General features: G+C 33.3%; 1 protein-coding gene across 2 annotated transcripts in view; it reads left to right on the top strand.

Annotated features, from left to right (window-relative positions):
* Window positions 1-22,935, top strand: part of Nos (Nitric oxide synthase) — a 124,697-nt gene that overhangs the window by 84,358 nt on the left and 17,404 nt on the right. Inside the window, exons 1-3 of one of the 2 annotated variants that reach the window (XM_073088014.1) lie at window positions 4,411-4,752; window positions 16,284-16,420; window positions 16,960-17,122. In XM_073088014.1, the coding sequence (XP_072944115.1) occupies window positions 4,423-4,752; window positions 16,284-16,420; window positions 16,960-17,122 (630 nt within the window). In that variant the 5' untranslated portion in view covers window positions 4,411-4,422. Of the gene's footprint in view, window positions 1-4,410; window positions 4,753-16,283; window positions 16,421-16,959; window positions 17,123-22,935 lie in introns of those variants that run through there. The other variant, XM_073088015.1, reaches the window with a different exon arrangement.

Genomic DNA, 22,935 nt, shown 5'->3' with positions numbered 1-22,935 from the left:
GAATGAATTTTTATTCCCTCTAGTAAAAGTTGTGAAGCGGGACAACGTATGCAGTTTTAACTTAACGAGCGCAGAAATGTAAGAGTAATTTTAAAAAATGTTAATAAAAATTTGATTTACATATCTGAATATTATATGATTCTCCGATTCTCTTTCTCATTTATAGACAGAAAGGAAACCCATAGGTATAAAATTATAAGAAAATCTTCTATGCCGTTTGATGATTTTGTACTTATGTGGAATGGGAAATAATACAAAAAAAGTGTAAACAAATGTTTACTTTTATGGTCTAAATATACTATTAAATAAAAGAAACAAATCTGGTAAAGGTTTATAAAGTGAGGCTGAAAGGCAAGATGTCAAGGCTGTGAAAACAATGAAAAGAGTTATGATTTTGCAATAGGAAAGGTCACCGTGATAAGCTATGCAATGTTAACCTACGTAAAGAAAGCCACGGAGATTTCTAAGGTTGGATTATTAAAATAATAGACGCGTTTCGTTTCATTATACTTAAATATAGTTAGTCTCATGTATAGCTTCATTATCATTATCATTATCACATTCAATTCCAAAGACATACCGATACCGTTTATTTTGATAGTAAATGGTGTTGAACGAAATCAAAATAATAAAAAATAAAACATTTTGACTAAAAGTGGAGTTGGCTGATTTGCGAATTAAGGTATCGATATGTAGAAGCGCACTTTTTAAACCAAACATACATATATACTACTCTTGCAGCAGGACTAAAAATTCTTGCCACTTTAGCACACTGAAAAAATGTCACGGATAACTGCAGGAGGGAACCGAATTCTGTTGTCAAGTGTTTTTCCATGTCTCCTCTCTTTAATTCCTGTTTTTGCTCTTTTGGGAAGAACGGTGAAATAGCAAATGGGTATATTGTTCGTCCTCGTCCATTTTTTGTTCGACCACGTCTCTTTTTGTACGTACACGTACAACATAAATGCCAGTTAATTGAATCCCTGACGGTTGGGTGAAAGAGAAATATAAAAGTAACCTGAATGGAACTTTGAGAAACTGTGAAAAGACTTCTGCATCACTGGATGCAAAAGGTAGAGTGTAAAGTTAACACGCATATATTATATAACATAGTTCGTATTAAAAGAGATTTAAAATAGAGACTTGTTTTGTTTCGCCTTAATTGATCGTCACATAAGTAGATTATTTGGTTTTGATAGTATATAAACGATTCTGTGTAAGCACACAAAATCGGAAAGACTTTTTGATTAATTCCCGGCTGTGACTCTAGTGTACCTTTGTGCAACAACTACAATAAGTCTGAAGGGATCTGAAATACTTCAGATATTGTATATAAAGAGTACCTTACGCCTACTAAGCTTTTAATACAAACGTGTCCAGCCGACGCAGGCTTTGTTGTATACAAAATCATGTACAAACATGCCTCACGTCTTATTCGTCATTGTTCCTGAAACCAAATGCATGACTTTGAACAAATATTATTAGACAATCACATGACATTAAACCACGCGGGGAACAGTTTGCACAACCGATAAAATTAATGTGAATAATCAGTCCCTGGTGATGTAGCACCGATTTTTATTTGTCCCGCAAATATTTGTTGAAAAACAATGTCTAAATATGGAGAAGGCTAACGTGCCGCTGATGTGTGCGTGACTATCTCGATCGTGCGAGTGTGCGCGAGATTGGAAAGTACAGCCTTCAAGAAAGTAAATTTAATGATAATGTTGCTTACGTAGTAATTTTGTTTATACAGTAAGTTTCAGATTTTTGTTAATTAAAAAAAGCAAATGTGGATAAAATCACCTTCTAATATTTATTAGAAGGTGATTTTAAGGATATTTAAAAGCTTGGTACCAATTTTAAAGAGTTCTTATTCTACAGGTAGACAAAAATGCATCGCTACCTAGAAAGGCCGAATTGAGACGTTTGCATTAAACATTTCTGACTTACTACTAGGTAGGAACATCTGATAACGAAGACTCGGATCCATTCGAAAATAAATTTGATATGAAGATTAACCGACGATCGTCAATGCGGGGGATTGAAGGTAACCCTGCGTATGAAATACTCGTACATACCCGTGCGTGCGTGTGTATCGTGTATGAAATGTCAGAAACATTATACACATTTCGGGCTGTTCTAAGAAATAAGTATAGCGGAGATAGATGCCGCAGTGGAGCCACGAAGGGCTTTACAACCATTAATTAATACTAACCGAATAAATACAGTATGAAAGACAATGTTAATATCTACTCTATTAGGTTAATGGGCTTACGTACACTTCATTAGGTTAAAATATCGAATACAGTTTGAAACAGGAAATTGGTGGAAAATGATACAAGTCACGTATACATCATTACGCTTTAATCATTTTAATACAAAAAGCCAAAAATCATTAATCAAAACTAATTCAGAATAATTAAATGTATCTTAATGTCACACCGGACAAGAGACATACCTTTCCGAGGCACTCCAGCTTACTAATACAAAATATCTGATGAAGGAGTAGTATTATAATTAATAATTGAAGAGTAATAAATTAATGATTTATAATCATAATAATGAAGTTATTCATGAAATATACTTCATTATCTTATTTTAGTTTGGAATATAATAGTAAAGTATTCAGTTAATTGTTTTACGACATGACTAAACTATTTAAGATATATGAAGCATATTAAACATTTCAGAGAACAATATTAAGTAATTAATGTGTTAGCTAAGCATGTATCAATCAATTAATGTTAATTTACCAATAAAGATATTGATACTGAGAAATTTTTATAATAGTAATAGTGCAATTTGTAATAATTTGATCGATTTATGAAAAAATATTTTTTGGTCCTAAAATCAAAAATTTGATTAGGTATCGATCTTATTAGATCCCAGATACCCCACGTTGTGTAGGCTTGCTCGGACAGAGAATCTCTAAAATGTTCTTTTGACGAGAAGTCGTAAAAATCTGGCATGCGTGGTTTCATATAGATAGTGGTATATCATATCCATTTACGGACAGAAGTTCTGACAGTATCATTGCCATGACGCGCCGTTGTCGTCCCAACAAAGTAATACGTAATTGGCAGAGTACCTAAATATCTGCCGATTTAGGTAATAATCGGCTAAATTATTTTCGCTACCACAAACTTATTAATAGTTTCCATGAATCATTTGATATGGATTTGGACTTTCCTCTACACATCAGTAATAAGAACATCACAAGTACACCCTGCCTCTACGTGAATTCACTCATGGATGTATTTCTTTACTAATGATCATGAGTAATCTTTCGTCTTCGGTAATATCCTTTTATTTTTTAACTCCTAGAAAAAACCCTTTGTGGTTAAACGATGATAAATTGCAAGTTCTTACAATTACCCTCATTCAGGGCTGCTACGTATTTTTTTAATATAGAAGTAGCAAACGTACATACATGCAAACAATCTGACACTTAGTTTGTCTCTTACAGATTCCTGTAAAAAAATCTCAGATAAGATTGGAGGTCTGTTATAGTTGCTACCCCTGGTCCGACTATCTCTACATTGTCACGCCGTTCATACTAGAGCACAACTATGCTAAAACCCTAATTATAAAGTAGAGTAAAATACAGGAATGGTGCTATCGGAGTAAAGGGAGAACCCTTTATCATCTATCTCAACATAGTAGTAGGTAAACTGTTAAATATCCATATCAAAATTTCTCATTTCATGGGAGACCAGGATATACCACTAGGATTTCAGTCAAAAACTTGACGTTTCAAAATTGAAGTTCTTCTTTAAAGTGTGGTTCCTATGATAGAAGTCTAATACTAATGAAAAGCATACCCAAATTTGAAAAGGAAAAACTTTATAATAATACTATCTTTACTTTCCTTACTTTCACAATAATGCTAGCCTTACTATACTGTTACAAACATTGTCACTCAGATTGACTATGATAGTTTTAAGAAAAACATTGTTGCATTGATGCTGCTGTCCAATGTCCATCGATATACTGTCGAATATCGGATCGGATTTACATGTTTTTACTGATAAAGTAGTTACAAAGCAAGTACAGATGGCTGTACTGCAACTAAATATTTCACATCTAGTTTTAGGCCTATGTGACAACATCACTTTTATCAGTTTTAATTTAAAATCACAGTATCTATCTCAGAAGCAAAAACAATTCTTATAGAACAAACACGACTAATCTTTACATTATCTACACGTCTTGTCACTGCAACCTTTAGCAAGCCAAGAAATACTTTTGTTTGCAAATATTAAAAACAAACTAGCACCGGTATTCGCTACTATGATGAAACTGTTATAAATACGTCGGCGACACCTACGGACGGTTAGTGCGCCCGCGTGTGCGACAGCGGCTCATTACTCGCTAATTAATTAAAATAATCATAACAAATAACAACGATCAAAAATCAAAATGGCGCCGGGAGTTATACAGAATTCCGAAACCATTATCAACAGCCCCCTAGACGCCATCAATACTAATGGAGATCTTATCGAAGAGCTAGTGGTCCAGGCTGAAGGAAAAACGTGCCCAATCGACCATCTCGCTTTCTCTGAATTCCCGATCCCTAGAGACCAGGATGCAAGCGATAAATCAAAAGCCAATGAGCAAGTGAATCAGATTCAGATACTAAAGTTAGATAAGAAGCAGCCCCGCAAAGTTATAAGGCCGAAAGTGCTCAAGAACGTCGAGTCCCATGAATATTTGTACGATCGCTTGTATGACACTACATGTCCTAGAGGGGTAAGTCATATTGTATTTAATGATCGTATTTCTTTTATATCTAGTATAAAACATACACAGTTTTATTAGAACACACAAGAACATCTATCAAATATCTTTTGCGATCTCTACAGTGTACAATCCATCTTCTGAAGTGGTGATACTTAGGTCAACTTAATTATACTGTTTAAGTCAATATGGAATAGAAGTTGCATTGTTTTCTTCTCCAAATAAAACAAATCATGCAATTAATTTGAAAAATGTGCAGGATACGAGACGAATTTTATTAGCGCATAAAGTTTCTATTGATTTGTAGTTGTGTAGGAGGCGATCCAGCTATTATCCATGTCCGTTCAATCCAGCAACATCCACATTATTCTTTGCATTCCTTCCATAACTATGCTATAGAATAAGGGCATTGACCATCTTATTGTGTGCGAGTTCATAGAAACCATTTAGAAGAAGTCTTAAGAAGTGATTCGTAGTTAATTTCTAATATTCACATGCCTTTGATAAGTCACAGGGCTGCGCCTGGAGGATTTATATATCCAAGAGCCCAAAATTGATTGATGATATAATTGTAGTCATTAGCAATTTGGACATCTTTAATGGTTTCCCTTGTACTGTAAAATAGTTATCGAAACTATTGTAATTAGAATTGCTGATTTAAAAAGCTCATTTCAATCAATCCATAAGGTAGTTCTTATCATCCTGCGATATAGACATTGGCCTTTACTATACAATTGCAAACGGAAATCGACCAAGAATCTTAGCTCTAGTCAAGAACTTGTCCAGTTTTAAGTAATTTTCATAAATTCAAACAAATCGGTGTTTGAAAACTACATAATGCGCGGTTAATGTTTACATTTGAGCATCATTATTGTGGTAACAACCCTAGTAATCGTTTTGAGGCAATATTTGCAGAATGGAGAGCACGCGCTGTCGGCAAATAACATTTATTCAAACAACTAAGATACGCTTACCTCTGGGTGGTTAACTTTTATTACACTTGTAGCTAGTAAGGGATAATTTCGGTAACTTAAGCATATCCAACATTGTGTAGACCATGGAATTTAGACTGTTTCGCAATAATTATATGGCTTGGTGCAGATAGTAACTCCGCATACCTTTGAGAAGTTTTTTAGAGAACTCTCAGGCTTATAGATTCTACACTTGCTAAAGCGCATGGAATATAAATCAGAGACGATTTTTAAATCACGTGACGTTCACGCTAGATACCAATATTTACAGTGATGTAATCCCGATATTTATATCAGTAGTTATCACCGCTTGCCTGGCACACCCTTTAGGGAGTTTTCATATACGGAGACATTAGTCACAAAAAGTATATTTTTGTAAGTCTTATATTCTTTAAGGATCTTGAGATAAACTACCATAAACTTCTCTACAAAATTCTCTGTAAACAAGTTATCGGGTTCTAGATATGTATCATCACTGGAACTAATTTTATTATCCGAGGCTACATGCGATCCGACTGTGGACTGTAGGAACTCGTATCTTCAAACATATTATTGAAAATTTTAGTAAACAATCTTATCAATGATGTGATGCAATGTGGCAAACTCGACACGACTAATATATTGCCCGGTTCCGTCCGTCTTATTTTGTTTAAGGATTGCGATGAAATAATAATTAATGTTCCGTTATTAGAGTTATTTTGTATATTACAAGCAAGTTCAGATGTGGAGCAGTATTTTTCGGCGCTTTTAAGTAAAAGATAATAATTCGATAATGATAACATAGGGATGTTAAATCAAACCTGAGTTTAGGAACTACGTGAGACCGTTCCTAACCTTCTGCCTAATAAACAGCCATGTTCTTGTTATCTTCTGGTGTGAAAAGACTTGTAATGCATATTTATCTTTTCGAAGCCTTCCAACGTAGTGTTCAGGTTGGAACCCAGGTGGATGTCCTTAACATTCTGTAGAAACGGAAATTGATGGAAAGTAGTAACTTTATAATGAAAAATGTTGTGCACTAGGCATAACAATGATTCTTTTTAAACTTTCCATGTCCTACGAATAAGTAAAGGATTCTGTTATTGGAAGAATCTCTTTCAAACTTAATCAACGGTAGAAGAAAAAGCTACAGAGTGAGTTTTACAACTATAACTTGTACATTTGCAAAATTTGCTAGAGTATTGAAACAAACGTAATGCATGGGAAAATGCCTCGGGGCATGACCCGTTCCGAGTTTTATGAGTTCTGGGGTATATCCCCGCTTTTGGAGACTTTTGGTCCTTTCATTATTTAGTATTTTCTTACAATATATTGTACAAAACGCCCACGTGGCGTAGTGGCAATCGTAAATATCTGTAGAACATTCCGGCTTCGATTCTTGGCTAGACAAAAGTTTAACCGATCATTTGATAATTCAACGGTTCAAAGTCTGACGACGATTTCTGTTGTGTGTATTCGACGTTGTATCTGCGCATTATTCTCACCATCATTAGTGATATTTTAGAAAACCAATTTTACTTGAAAATCTTAACGGTAATTTCAAGACACATTTGTAAAATCCAATCTTCTATTTATTATATATTTTTATCAAAAAGAATTACGCTAATCATTTTGCACTGCAAAAGTTTTCGTCTCATTAATGTAAAAAAAGTAGGAAATGAACACTAATGAGTAAGCCAGCTTGCCAGCAAAAACCTCCCAACCTAATGTTCCGCAAAGGAATAGGATAATCATACTCACTACTTGGCTATTAACACTTCTCGACACCTTAGTGTGTGGCTCAGAACTTAAAATCATTGAGTTTATCATCATCTACAGTATACAGTAGGTATTGTTAGGTGCTTCAGATTCATTACACGTATATATAATGAGAGCAGTGCATTTCGTAGATAAATACATTTATAGCAAGATCAAGCGAATTTATCGCTTACAAGGTATTACAAAACCTTATGATTAGTTCAATTAGTTAATTACAGAACTAGCCATTAACAAAACTTGTATCACTCATATATGTTGAAACGCGCCTATAGTCACGTATTTCTAGAACATGTGCATTTTCAATTTTATTGTAATAATATATTTGATGTTTTTACAAAGATGTTTAACTCATTTTTAATGTACATTAAAATGCATTAAGCATACTCACTTAGGTTCAGAATGTGTCTGCGTAGTTTTCCAGGCGTGTGGCACGCATTTACATTGCATTATTATTTAGAAACGTCTAAATATTTCATATACCTACATTTATCAAAGTAATAAATTGCTACTTTTTACCATTATTATTTAAAAAATGGTGTGTAACCTTGCCTCATACCGACTATACTCCCTTACGTTAAAAGCTATACATAGTTAAACATATCTCAAAATTGATTCGTGAAATTGAGAAAAAAAATCAGTTCAGTACAAAACAGGTATTATAAAAAATCTTACATAATATTTTCTTTATCAATGTAATTTACGCTTGATAATATTATAAAATTATGCAATGAAACTCTTTCTTTCTGTGAGATGAATAAAAAGAAATAGACTGCTGAGTCAAGCTCACTCAATTTACTTTATTTTATTCCTAACGGGCATATTGTAGACAAACAAAGGCTGAACAAATATTTTTAAAATTCTGCAGAACGGAATTGCTTATGCTGTAAAAGTAGGACAACGTTAGTTTTGAATAAACAAGATTGAAATATATTTTAAATTACATTTCAATCTTACTTAGTTTGAAAACAAGAAGAAATTATATTTTGCGAAAAAAAAAAATATTTTTTATAAAAAAAATTGAAGTTACAATTAAGCTTGAAGCTCATCTAATGGTAAATAGTAATTGCTACACTTATTTAACAAACTTCACATAGAACAAGGGTTCTACTTGAAGCCGAGCACAGGTACGTTGCCACTCTTGAGGACTAAGAAAGTCATTTTATATATAAGATTTATTTTATTTATTTATTTATTCACAACTTAAATCTAACCTGTAAAGTTAACATAACATGCCATTTGTCAGTGTAACCATAAGGTGTATGTGATAAATAACTCGACCCCTCCATTGCTAAATAAAATATTTAGTAGTTGGCAAATTGATTATTTCTTTGCACACTCCAAAGCAATGATTGAATGTAAATCAAACTCACTTTGCGTCAAAACGCGACACAAAGACAACGTAAATGTTTTAAAAGTCCCCAGAGTTCTTTATCGACGCAAAAGCAGTACAAATACACTATTACCGTGCTAACAGGATTCAAATCTATCTGGAGCTACAATTCAATCAGATGCTCACTTCGTTCCTATTCAATTTTCATTGCCCGGCTCCATTAATGTAGATTGGACTATGATTGTGGTTTGTTTACGAGTGCCCATCAATTACAATGATAACTAATCGCCAGATTTGTGAGCCATTTTCATCACGCTTATAGGCTTAACTTAGTGAATGAAGGTTTGAACGAATGTTTCGTTATTTAAGTTTAAATGTTCCATCAATTATGTAAGATGGTAAAATGTGTTGTGGTGGCAAAGTTGCAATGATTTAATTCGAAGTTTGTGATAAGAGATATATATTGACAAGGGGCATTACAGTTTAGTCCTAAGGGTATCAGACATAGCCGACGACAGATATGATTTCAATCCCATTTGCGGGTGATTAAAGACAACTATGACAATTGATATTTTTTTAAGAACTGTATGCACTTTATTACTTTAATTTCATAAAAATATAGGTGAAATCAAACTCATCTTGTAGGTCTTGAAGTCATGTAATAATATAGTCACATAAACGGTACAGAGTAACGATATAACAATTATACGTAAGTAAGTTCACACTAGTGATTAGAAGTATTATAACTACACAAGTATCTCCGTTATTCGACTGCTCTTGCTGAAGTCTCCGACCAGAATGTCGCTCTCTGTTAATTCGAGCGCCGCCAAGGTGTCGTCCCCACTTCACCTACCCGCATCTGTTTTTAAACTGTAGTATCAAATGAGTCACTTATTACTTTAATGTAACGTTATAAAAATGTGATATCGTTAATATCCAAGCTTCTTATTAACGACGATAACATTCGGCCGTCCTGCTCACACGTTCGTCCTCGATCGTGTATGGTCTGATGCAAGAGCTGCAAAAGAAAACCAGTTGTTTAATGCCTAAGTCCAGAAGAGTTACACATTTTCTTGTAATACCGACTCGCACGTAAGAGGCCCGAACTGTTTATCAAAAACATGGCTTAAACTCTACGCATTTTCTTGCAATACCGACTCGCATGTAAAAAGCCCGAACTGTTGATCCGAACCAAGGCTTAAACTAGGTGATGTTCATATAGAATCACACTAGTTGTGTATTACCTAGGTTATAAATCTGCCCCAACAGTGTTCACCACGGATTTCTGTTGCAGGCATAGTTCATAAGGACTCTTTACATAAATGTCATATGCGCGACAGGTATTGAAGCGAATGCATTAGACCATTGTTAAATAATAAAACACACGGTTTAAACTAGGTGATGTTCATATAGGATCACTCTAGTCATGTATCACCGCAGTTTTTATACCTTGTTTACGATAACATTCGGCCAGTGCTCAACTCAAATTTACTCTAAAAATGCAATATTCACTCAATGTAATCCATCCACCCAACATACATACATACATACACCCAACCATATGCATCACCAAGAGACACCCGCGAACATTACACTGCTCGAGGCATCTGCACTAATCCATCTTAACTACAGATAAATAAAAATCAAACTAAAAAAAGTTTCCTACACCTACAGTAATGACAACATCTAGCTGCCCACTTTACTTATGTCTGGATTCTAAGTCCAATAGTTAAATCTCCAACAACTATTGATTCGATAAAGTTACGCATCAGAATAACGACGTTTATCTTATTAGTCCATTTCGGAATGCTCAACAACCTGTTCAATAACTGTTATACTGATAGATAGATAGATCTATAGTTGGCCACTAAATGAATCTGTGCGACTCAAAATACTATTATAAAATTATTTTATTACTACTTAGTACTTCTTTTAATTATTACAATGTTATTTTATACAAATAGTTGCCTTTCCAATGTACGTCTTTTATCAACTGATGAAGCAGTATCAAAATAATAATATATCGTGAATATTTGAAATGAATGATATCAAAGTTAAAGACTAAATAATGGTAAACTAACCATGAATTTCACACAATATAACACGTATAAGTTGTATGAACCCAATTTTTTTACGTTATTTATCACAAATTCAAATTATTTCTTTCAAAGTAGGGCCACATAACCCACTTTTGAAAGTCAGAAAGAAATTTCATTACATTAAATTGAATTTATATTCAGTTATAATAATACATACTATTACATGAATTTCAAAATTTAATTAACAAAGCAAAGGACCCATGCGTTCACGTCAGCGACATACTTGTCAATTGTGTATGGCTTAACTACTTAACTTTTTTTTTTTTTTTTATTTCACCAAAAGTTTTAAATTAAGATTCCCATAAGGAAGTTATAGTTTGGGCTATTTTACTGTAAAAGTTATGCATTATACTAAGGAAGATTTGCTAGACTTTACGCAAACGTCGTTTTTAAAAAAAAATCAAATAATGTTATGGAAAGAATAAACACATTAAAATGGTCCGTTAATCTAAACGGAGTTTAAACAGACCTTGTCTTACATTGAGTTCCTCGGAAGCGGATTTTTTTTTTCCGTAGGTAGTTATCAAACGGATAGTGTTATTGAATACACACTCGTAAACTACCTACCAAGAAAAATGACTTCAGAAACCGGCCATTATTTAACTATACTTATTTGTGTCTACAACTGATAAAAGATTTTTTTTTAAACACGCTTTTATTTTTGCCACGCTTTTATTAACTTGACCTGTATGTATGTAACGGAATATTTGAATTCGATTTTTACCTACTTTGAACGGTCAGATTTATTTAAAAATTTTGAAATACCTATGACATGACATGATTTTAATAATCTTGTCCGATTCTAATTTTGTCTCATCACGATCGTCAGATTTAAAACTATAACTGTTTTACATAACATGTGGCTCCTTATCAATCACAACCTAAAATTTCTATGACCTGAAAAAGGTCTATTAAAGTTGATCATGATTTTATACCAGCCAGCCAAACAAACAGTTAGTCAAACTATCTTATGATACACCTTATTACCGAACAATTCATATTTATTATATATATTTCAAACGCCTCGGCTTCACCTGACTTTTATATAGTTTGTAATAAAAATTATATTAGTGCGTAATATCTATATAGATTATATTAATATAATATGTATCATTTACAACCAACACTCTCAAGGAGATGCTCGATGTTTCTATAGAGAAAACCTAGACATGACGCAATTGTGAACCGTATGAAATTTATATGAAAAGTAAATTATTGTATAAGAAAATCCCATCGAAATGTACCTATGCTTTTATTTGATTACATTATTATTCATTTGGCTATGATATACATATAATAAGAATGAAATCTTCACGTGTTTACATCGAATATATTTGAAAAAGAAAAATTGTCTGTCGGTTTGTATATTTGAAAATGCATTAAAACCAAAACTACGAAGTCGATGTCAAAAGTATACATTTTTTTTAAAAAACATTACATGACCAGGTAATGGACAATTCCAAATTACTAACGTACTCCGTGATCTTGACAGAGGGCATTGTATAATTCAAATTATATTTTGAATCCACATGAACAAAGTCGCAGGCAAGACTCGTTTTAAAAATGCAATTCAAATTATATTTTGAATCCACATGAACAAAGTCGCAGGCAAGACTCGTTTTAAAAATGCAATTCAAATTATATTCTGACTCCACATGAACAAAGTCGCAGGCAAGACTCATTTTAAATATGGTATACAAGAGACTATCTAAATTTATGTAGGCTTCAGTGACCGTTTCTCACTTAATACGTATAATAACTTAATTGCTGTAACTTGTAAATAGAACTAAGCTCAAGTTATAAAAGCATCAATTTATTATTATTATTATTATTATTTTACTTAAAATAATTTATTCTCAATCCCATACAAAGTGGATCCCGTTTATCATTTCGTAAATGGCTCACATAATTAATAATATCGATAGTCTAAGCGTCTCAACGTTTAAGGTACAAACTTCATTTACCAGTATTTGATAGTGCCCAATTTTCAAACCAAAAGGACGTGTAATGTGTCAAATTCAAATTGAAATTTAAAGATTTAAAATTACGAGATGTAAAGAAATATTAATACAAAACGAAACGTTGCATACTAAATTTAAAACAGACATTTAATATTATGTATAAGTGAGTCAGTCTGAAGTAGAATGGGAGATAAGAGAGATATTTTTATATATAATATTCCAAAGACCGCTGCGCATAAGTTTCTCAGTTTTCTTATAGATCATTAACTAATGTGCATTTATACTTTATGGGAGTCAAAACACAGTAGTACACAGTACTGCGTGAATTCGCCTAGAATTGATGGAAATCTAAATTGGGCAACGTACGTATGCTTCTTTCATAACAATTACGTATCAAGTATATGAAATCAAAAGGAAACTTTCATTGATTTATAAAATGAAAATGTGAACAATGTAGATGTGAATGCAAGTTTATTTTTAAATATAGTCAATTAATATCCAAAAAAAAAACAATAAACCTTAAACTCATTTACCATTTCCCTCCTGGGTACACTCAGCCACTCAATACCGTGGTCGTGATACTTTTTTGCAGGCAGTTAAATATGTACCACGTAGATATTATACATTTCTGTACAATTATGAATAATCAAAATTTTGCAACTTAATAAACGTGTCACTTATATCAAGTAGGTATACTGTACTCTGTAACTGCGTTTGTTGCTACCGCATAGTCCCTTCCATACAATAAAAACAAACGCATATACGTAAACCCCGTTTGAAACATTAAAAGTTATCAAAAATAAATTCAAATCTAACCTGTATGCAATTTCTGGCGTACATTAGCCTATATTAACAACCATTAGGTTCCCATATCTATAAAGCCTGACATTTAAGATTAAAGATCCTTAAAATATTTTCATAAGTACGTGTATTTCTATATATTTCAAAGTAGGTGTAACTTTAGAACAATTAGGATTTACTTTTTACACCACAGAATTTAACCAAATGGACAGATTTACCACAAGAACTGCCTTGCAAAATTACTTTTAGACACTTCTTCACAGAAAATGCACTTATTTTGAAGTAAACACCTCAGTTTACAATGTTAACAAGTAATTTGATAAGAGTAAAGTTTGTTCACAAAATTTAAGTATATCATTTTCAGAGGGTATTAACATTTCATTGAATTACTAGTCTCAATCTATCCATTTTCTTAATTCAAATGAGTTTTCCCTTACATCAACGACATTTATCTACCCCCATTTTTACTTATTCTACCAAGATGAATTCACATATGACATAATAATGTTTTAACTCACGGTTTTTATTCCTGTGTCAAGTATGTTCGTACTTACGAATCGCCGTCCATGATTGTGAGCTGGTTCTTGTACACTTCTGATGAAATCAAACTCATCTTGTAGGTCTTGAAGTCATGTAATAATATAGTCACATAAACGGTACAGAGTAACGATATAACAATTATACGTAAGTAAGTTCACACTAGTGATTAGAAGTATTATAACTACACAAGTATCTCCGTTATTCGACTGCTCTTGCTGAAGTCTCCGACCAGAATGTCGCTCTCTGTTAATTCGAGCGCCGCCAAGGTGTCGTCCCCACTTCACCTACCCGCATCTGTTTTTAAACTGTAGTATCAAATGAGTCACTTATTACTTTAATGTAACGTTATAAAAATGTGATATCGTTAATATCCAAGCTTCTTATTAACGACGATAACATAGGTATATTCTTATTATCCATCACCTCTATAATATTTAAAAATGTATGTTGTTTGGTATTTCTTATTATATTTTTAGTAGTGAAGAATAGTGTCGTTCATGTTTCACTTTCGATTCGCGAACAATGGGACCGTCTGTATTGTAACGTATTTTGTTTCAGCGCTGTAAATACTAACTGTGTGAAGTTTTATTGTTGGCTGTAGTCTTTCAATTCTTAAGTAAACTGCTTTTATTTCTCGGTGTATTGTTTTGTATCTACGTTTATTTCTTAGAGTACCTGGGTGGTCTTTAGTGTGGATAGTTTCAATAAGGTAAATACGAATTAGATAAAACATAACAAAATGTATAGCTCCAATAACAATATAAACCAGGAAAAGTTCATTTCTAAATTATTGAATAGTAATTTCAAAGGCGGAAAAACGCACGCGATCTATAGGTATGATTTTAACTAACAAATTTACCTGAATAAGCTGAGAATCGTATCTGAAATCATAATATTGTATTCTTTGGTTATTTTGTAAACTTAACTTAGATTAACTAAGTTAACATTAAACTAACGCTTAACGTTAGCGTGTTTGCCTTAGAAAATCCTTTAATTCAAAGCAAATTATCATTCCATTGTAGTTATAAGTAGTTCGCTCTGAATATAGAAATGAATCGTGTCGCCATACCAAATTGTATGACTACACTTACTCGCAACAACTTCAGAGCGAACTAGCAGTTTGGCGTGGACTATACGTCTAGTAGAAAGTTTTATATTTTGTCAACTTTACACGTAAGACGTATACCATATCAGTACTTATATAAATTAGTTTCAACTTAATATAATCACTCTTGCATAGCTTTCAATCAGTAATTGAAGTTAATTATAATTAATAAATTAATCATCCAATTTTGTTTTATATTACTGTTCATTGCAGTTGTTAAATGTTAATTAAGTAGATATCTTTAACAGAATAAATTTTCCATTATTGGTCCATGAAAATTTCGGCGTAGTTCGTAATAAACGATTTAAATTAACAAAGTGAAAGCGAAGCATGAAAATAAAAAAAATGTAAAAGTATTTTCATCGCAATAAAAGTAGGTATAATTACTTACTATTTTTAACTTTTCTCGCACATTGAGCTGAATGTTACAAGTTTTATAGATATAGTCCAAACTTCTCAAGTTTCATAATTATATGTATAGTTATCATCGTAGATTAGCAAAGATTACTAACTCCTAACAAGAAAATGTAACCAGTTTTGAGAATTGAAATAGTTGCGTAAAGTTTTGCCACGTCTTCGTGCTAAAATGTCCCTAAAATATTTGAAATAATTATTTATTTATTATGTAAATTACGCAGTATTAGTTATTTATTCGTAAATTTTACTCTCAAAATGTTTTTATTTTTCAAGAATTCAAAAAAAGAAGTTACTAATAAGCCGTTTGTGGCTATACCCAATTTCACAGCGGCGAAGTATCTTTACTAATCTATATATGTTCCCATATAACTCCCATAATTCGATTTCCAGCCAGAATCTCCTTTTCTTCATTTTTTATTGTGAATATGCCCAGTTACATAAGTTCATGTACCTGTAGCGATAAATAATTAAAATATTAAAAAAAAATATATTACATAATTTTTTAGGTAGCGTGAAAATAATATGGTAAAAATTTACGTATTTTATTTTTATTGTCAACAGCCAACATTATGCAACGAGAAGGCATGTCTCGGCAGCGTCATGGCCATTCCCGGCCGCGGCGACATACCCCGAGAGCCGCAAGAAGTCCTCAACGATGCCAAAGATTTCCTTGGACAATACTTTGCATCTATTCGCAGGTATGAATGTTATTTCCGCTACAGATAAATTTTAATTTCGTAATAATATTTTTGAATAAAGTATCTAGGCAGAATGAGCAATGTTACGTTTGCCGTGCAAACATTATTTAAAAATCTAAATAAAAGCGCGGGAAACGAAAAATAATGACAACTGTACTATATTTTTTTTATAGTCATGCTAATTTGTCTATAATGTGTCGAAATATAGCTGAATTTATTAATAATCATTTATAATTATTAATTAAAAAAAATGCAGGAATATTTTGTAATTGAGTAAGAGTATGGATTGAGCCGATCAGGTGAAGTACAACATATTTATGAAATTTCCCGTACATAATTCTGTAAAGGAAGACCTATTCATGTCATGTCTCATGTGTCATAACACGAAAATCGAAGATTTTTGTAGACAGGTGAGCGTTGACAATAAAATACACAATACTTTTTACTTCGCACGATTCTTTATTTCTTGAGTTACATAATAGATGGCGCTAATACGTATTAACGGTATAATAATATGAACTTTATAATTATTGTCCCAGAGCGAACACCCCTGCGCATGAAGCTCGCTGGAAGGCGGTCCAGGAGGAAGTGGCAGCCACCGGCGCGTACCAGCTCACCACAACCGAGCTGGTCTTCGGAGCGAAGTTAGCTTGGCGGAACGCTAGCCGATGCATTGGCAGAATACAGTGGTCCAAGTTGCAGGTATGTGCTTACATTTTATTATCGATCCATTTAAGTTCCATTGGGCACGTGTCTCCTCGCACTGTAAAAAAGCTTTACGCCGTAGCTCACCACGCTGGATTGGTAGTTTACACACATCCTTGAGAACTTTTTACAGAACTCTCGGGCATGTAGGTTTCCTCGCGATATTTAGAACCAGCGTAAAGCAAGTGTAAATATATTTCTAGTGCCCACAAAAAAAAAAACGAAAGTCTGAGGAAGAAATCTTTTTTAAATATTTAATACAGACTATAAATTTAATCTGAAATTCTGTTTCGTACCACGTTGGCATACTTTGGATAATTATGTATGTATCAAGGTATCATTCGGGAGACTTTGACTTTAATATCAGCCTAAGAATAAATGAAAAAATAAAGAAAATGTAATGGTACTGCTACAATATAAAGAGATTCTAATTCGCATACAAATGTGTTATATAAATATGTAGATTGTTTCAATGTCTGATACAGAACATTGCACTCTACCAATGAGTAACAGCACATAACAACAGTAGGCAATACAAACAAACCACAAAACAAATAGACGATTAAATTAATTATGTCACGCTACTCAAAACAGATAATTAAATAAAACTAACTTTGTTCATTTATCTCGTAATCATGTACCCAAACAATGAATTTGCATACAGACCAAACAAGCCGCTTGTTCACTTGTACAGTGAGTTGTTCCAGATAAACTTTGTATGTTTAATTGTTTATATTTGAGTTATATCGATATACAATGTAGTCTACGTTCCTTTTCAAGAAGCTCTTAGTTTACTGACATAGAATTTTTTAACAAATTAGGTTAAGCTGATGTTTAGTCAAGGTTGCTTTAAGAGGTTTTCATCTGTGGCACTCGTGAATGGCGAATGATATCCAAAAAATGTATCTAATATAAACTGCTATTTTAAGACCAATTAGGAACACTTGTACAAGTGCTTAACCAATTATCACACCCTTAAAATGAAAATACAGTTTAGAAATAAAGAAACAAGTAACGCTTTCTTTGTTATACTTCTATATTCACGATAAATTACGTCTATTAGAAATATAAAACAACAAAATACCTAATAATATAATCATACGACATTTCAATAATAACAATACAGTAAAGCAAAACATCAGAAACAGTACAATAATTTAGTTACATGAACTTCGATTAAACGCTAAAACCAAAACTAATCCGCTGAACCTGGACTGAATTTGTAATCGTTGGAACTGTATAAATACGGCGATACAAAAAATGGAGAGGAACAAACAATAAACCCATTTGTAAGTTCACCCTTCCCTCAAGTGGGGCAGCAAAAACGGGAATTAAGCGAGCGACAGACGGGGTTGGAAAAATACTTGTGTATTTGTTAAGCAACCATTTGGAACGGTGAATTGGAAACACGTGGAGGGCCTATATCTGTTAAATTGCATTAAGTCCCATTTGATTTGAATGTGATTTTTACCGAACTCCGAACGGTAATGGTTTTTTATGGCACGTCCAAATGGCTTGGCGGATTTTAGCATATGAGGTGTCGTTAATTGTGGGATTAACATATGCGTTACTTTTTGTTTCAGTTCATGTTTTTAAGCTGTCGGTATATTTGGTTTTATAATTAATGCCTTGATTTATTGAGTTTGCTAAATTAATAATGAGGCCATATAATACGATATATAATTCATTCATACATTTAAAATTTTGAAAGTGGTGCTTCATATCTATCTGATTTATAACAGCAGTGTTAAGCTTTGCTGATGTCATAATAAAAAAGTAGTAAAAAAACGTGCAGTTCACCTGATCATAAACAACCACTGGCGCCTATGGACATCTAATACGAGTATAACATTCAGATAAATGAATATAGTAGTTATAGATTTTTCAATGAGTTTCATATAGACTGTTGATTCTCATCAGTAGCGGAACTTACTGACGTTATATATAAGACTTACTGTCAACGGGAAACATAGCAGCTTCAGAAAAAATAACTTACGTAATTAACTTCAGAACTGCGAGGAGGGTTACGCTTCTGAGGGATAACCGAAATACATTAATATTATGATTTTAGTGATGTTTATGATTCTGTGGTTTGCTTCATAAAACCTTGTTGATAGCGATATCGTTATTCGTTCAGGTCTCGAATGTGATTCCCATATGGCTGAAAGGTAAATAATAAATTAATTAAGATATTTCACTGCGCGATGAACCAATCGCATTTAATGCACGTAATTGTATTCAAATTACACGGGATTTGTTGATTAGAAGAACTGCTTATTTAATTCAGGTATTTCATAACAGATGGCGCGACTTTTGTGATTCAAAGACGTGACCAATTTTTTATCACATAGGTACATTTATTTATTATAGTTTTCGGCGCAAATCTTTAAGTCATATGCCGATCTTTTGCAAGTAAAACACAGTAAAATGAATGAAACAGTTTCGTTCCTAATTACAATTTGGTTCAATCAATACAAGTTTGGTTTTTATCGTCGGTTTTACTTATACTATTTTTTGTGATATTATTTGCTCTGTTTTATAGATTTGCTCATAATATTTGATTTGCATAGGCTTTACTTAAACATATGTAAATGTTTATACCACGTGATTGAAAAATGCGTCATATAATACGTAATAAGATAGATTGGTTGGGTTGCTGGCCGGGCCGTTCGAGCTCCCACTCTTGCCGCCCGCAACCCCGGAGGTCCCTTTTAGTCGCCTCTTACGACAGGCAGGGGATACCGTAGCCCTATTCTGGTCCCGGAACTACAGGGACAAAATAACTAATTTACCTAGAGAATGATTATAACATAACCAAATCCCGACTGCTTAATATTTTTAAGTAGCCTATGTGACTCCCACAAGGTAGATAATTTCAACGACAGGTTAAAATCCGTCACTCCGTTTGAGCTTTGGGTTAGTCAATGCATGAGGCTTTAAAATATATTCTTTAGCTGTGGCGGCCTTTATTATTTTTCGATATGTTGTCATCCACAACTTAGTATTAACATAAATATTTTTGCCTACTGGTTCCAAAAGTCTCCTTATGAAAGAGGAGACCGTAGTCAGTTAGTCACTGCACTCTATTGGTCAAAACATATATGATAACTGCATATGAAGATACGGTTATTGTTTCAAGAATTCAAATCGTAAGAAGCATCCTCGAAATCCTCAAAAGAGAGGTAGTGGTGCTATTTTAGGCGACCCACGACTAAACATAACAATGTTTACTAGTGTTACTTTTAAATATTGTTTACTTACCCAACATGTTGCATATTTGCAAGCTAATACACACGCTCCGTCTGCGCTATTGTTTGATATAAAGGGTAAACAGAGTTGTTAATAGTATAGAGTTCAATAACCGTTCGTAAAGGTGAGGATGCACTTCACAACGTATGGTGAGAATTGACAAGAATTAGACATAGGTTCCCTCTGCGTGTTCTACCGGCTTTATAATGGTGAGTGTTCCGAGGAACTATTTGACCTGGTGCCTACGCCACCATTCCTCCTTCGCACCACTCGCCGAAGGATGAAGTTCCATCCACACCAACTGGACTCGTGGCGGTCCTCCACGGTTCGGTTTGCACGGACGTTCTTGCCACGGACGTGTAAAATGTGGAATGAACTTCCTCCCGAGGTATTCCTGGAGCGCTATGACATGGGGCTTTTCAAAAAAGGTGCAAAAAGAGCTCTCCTTCAAAGCCGGCGATGCATTGGCGACTCCTCTGGTGTTGCAAATGTCCATAGGCGACGTTAACTACTTTCCATCAGGTAGCACGTCTGCTTTATCGTCAGGTTCAAATATATAACAAAAAAAAAAAAAAAAGAATTGAGGCGATGGTATCACTTACCTACCACCACATAACCACATACGTGCGGAAATATCTTGTGAACCACTTCCTTTATTTCTCTCACTGTAAAGTATAATTGTATAAGTAGGTATAGTTATCGGTAAATATTTTAAGATAGATTATACATACATACATACATAATGTAAAAGTTATTTTATTCCGACTTCATACAAGGAGGATGTTATAATAATATGTTCCATGTTTTTTTATATGGATCTATTGACTAAATAGACACGAACTGGGTTTCGGGTTTCATTCCCGGTAAGAGAAACATCGATATTTTGGATTCAGATTTCTTTATTGATTTGGTTTACACTTATTTAGTATGTGACACAAGTGGATCAAACAGGAAAATCACAACTTTGTTTTTACCAAATTTGTTGCTCCACGATATGCGCAATAAAACTAGAATAGTCGGAAAGATTTTAGTAGCTGTGGCCATTCGCGGTATTATGATGCACTCAACCGGATGTAAAAAAAACTATCCATGGTAACCACACAGGATACCCTAGACTGGAGCTATAACTATAGAATCTTTACATTTATGTAGCTAAGTATTTCCGGAGTCGATCAATTTTTTATAAGTTATTTTTAACATTTATTATGCATGTTAAACATTACCGAAGCCTAACTTCAAGCGGGGCCGTAGCCGGTGGAAAACTAGTAATAAAAAGTATGATAATGGATAAAGTTTCGATAGTGCCACCATAAAGTTTTATGGATTCAGTCACGACTCATTTTTTATTTAGAAGTTATGCTTGTAGTTTGAGTTTGTTATATAATTTAAATATGTCAACTTATTTCATAACACTACTAATTATTAACTATATTAATAATGTTACTAGTATTATGTTGCTATGGACTACGTTTAAAAACAATGCATTTACTAAGAAGTTCAAGTGATAATTTTATTTGCTCATAATCAGATAATGGATGGATGTATATTTTCTTCAAAATATTCGTAGTCTATATTTAAGTACTCGTGTATTTATCTATTTTCCCTCTACATCGACCGCATATGAGGCTAGTTATAGAGAAATCGTAGACTCCTATGTGTGTTTATATAAAAAATAATGCTAAAACATTTATTCTTTTTTATGAAACGGTTTCATTGAAACACTGTAAAGTAACTCGTAAATGACTAAAATCCACTCAGCTGCTACACTAGTTTATTTAACTTTTAGCTCATTTATAAATCTTAGTTCCACGGAGCTGTTCGTTGAACGTAAAGACCTATATTTATTCTGCATTAAAGCTCGCCGTACAAACATATTTATAACTGCAAAACAAACCAAACTTCGGTAGTTCCATTGTTTTACGCAGTAACTAATCAAATACCAAGTTTGGTGACTTTTGGGTGCTCAGAGCACAGACTATAAACATACGAAACAGACTTTAAACAGAAAAGTAAATAGTTTATTGTTAAGTACCTACTGTAACGCAGGCTAAATATTCATGCATGACCTCCGCTGCAATCCTTTTTATGTAATACTGATCAATGTTGTGCGATCTTCCTTCAGAAAGAAGAAAGTTAGGAGTAGTAATATGCTTTTCCAAGTTGTAAAGATGAATTCGTGGTGGGGCATGATCATTTTCATCTGAAAGGGAACCTGAGTCCAGTAGCGGAAGAGTATTGGGACGATGAGAATTCAAATATTACCAGTATCGAATCATATGAAAAACCCACAAGAGAGTCTAAGTTCTTAGGGGTATCAATGCATTTGTAGCGATTTCAGACAGGTATTCAATCCTATTTGGGATTTCCAATGGGATAGAGGTCAATGGAATTACTGCTACATAAAACTGCTTACAGTATCCTCCATGATATTGAATTGCACTATCGTTTACGCGATTTTTTTTCTTAGATCCTTTAATACCATAATTTCCAAGAAAGAACTTTTCGTGGCATTAAATTAACCCTGTTTAACACCCGCGAAACAGACCAATAAAAGCCTGCTA

Source organism: Epargyreus clarus, unplaced genomic scaffold (genome assembly GCF_041222505.1).
Source record: "Epargyreus clarus isolate Ecla_fem2 unplaced genomic scaffold, WU_Ecla_fem_2.2 ptg000026l, whole genome shotgun sequence".
NCBI classification, from domain to species: Eukaryota; Metazoa; Arthropoda; class Insecta; order Lepidoptera; family Hesperiidae; genus Epargyreus; species Epargyreus clarus.
Note: the sequence above shows the minus strand (reverse complement) of the source record. Positions and strands in the feature narration are given on the sequence as shown.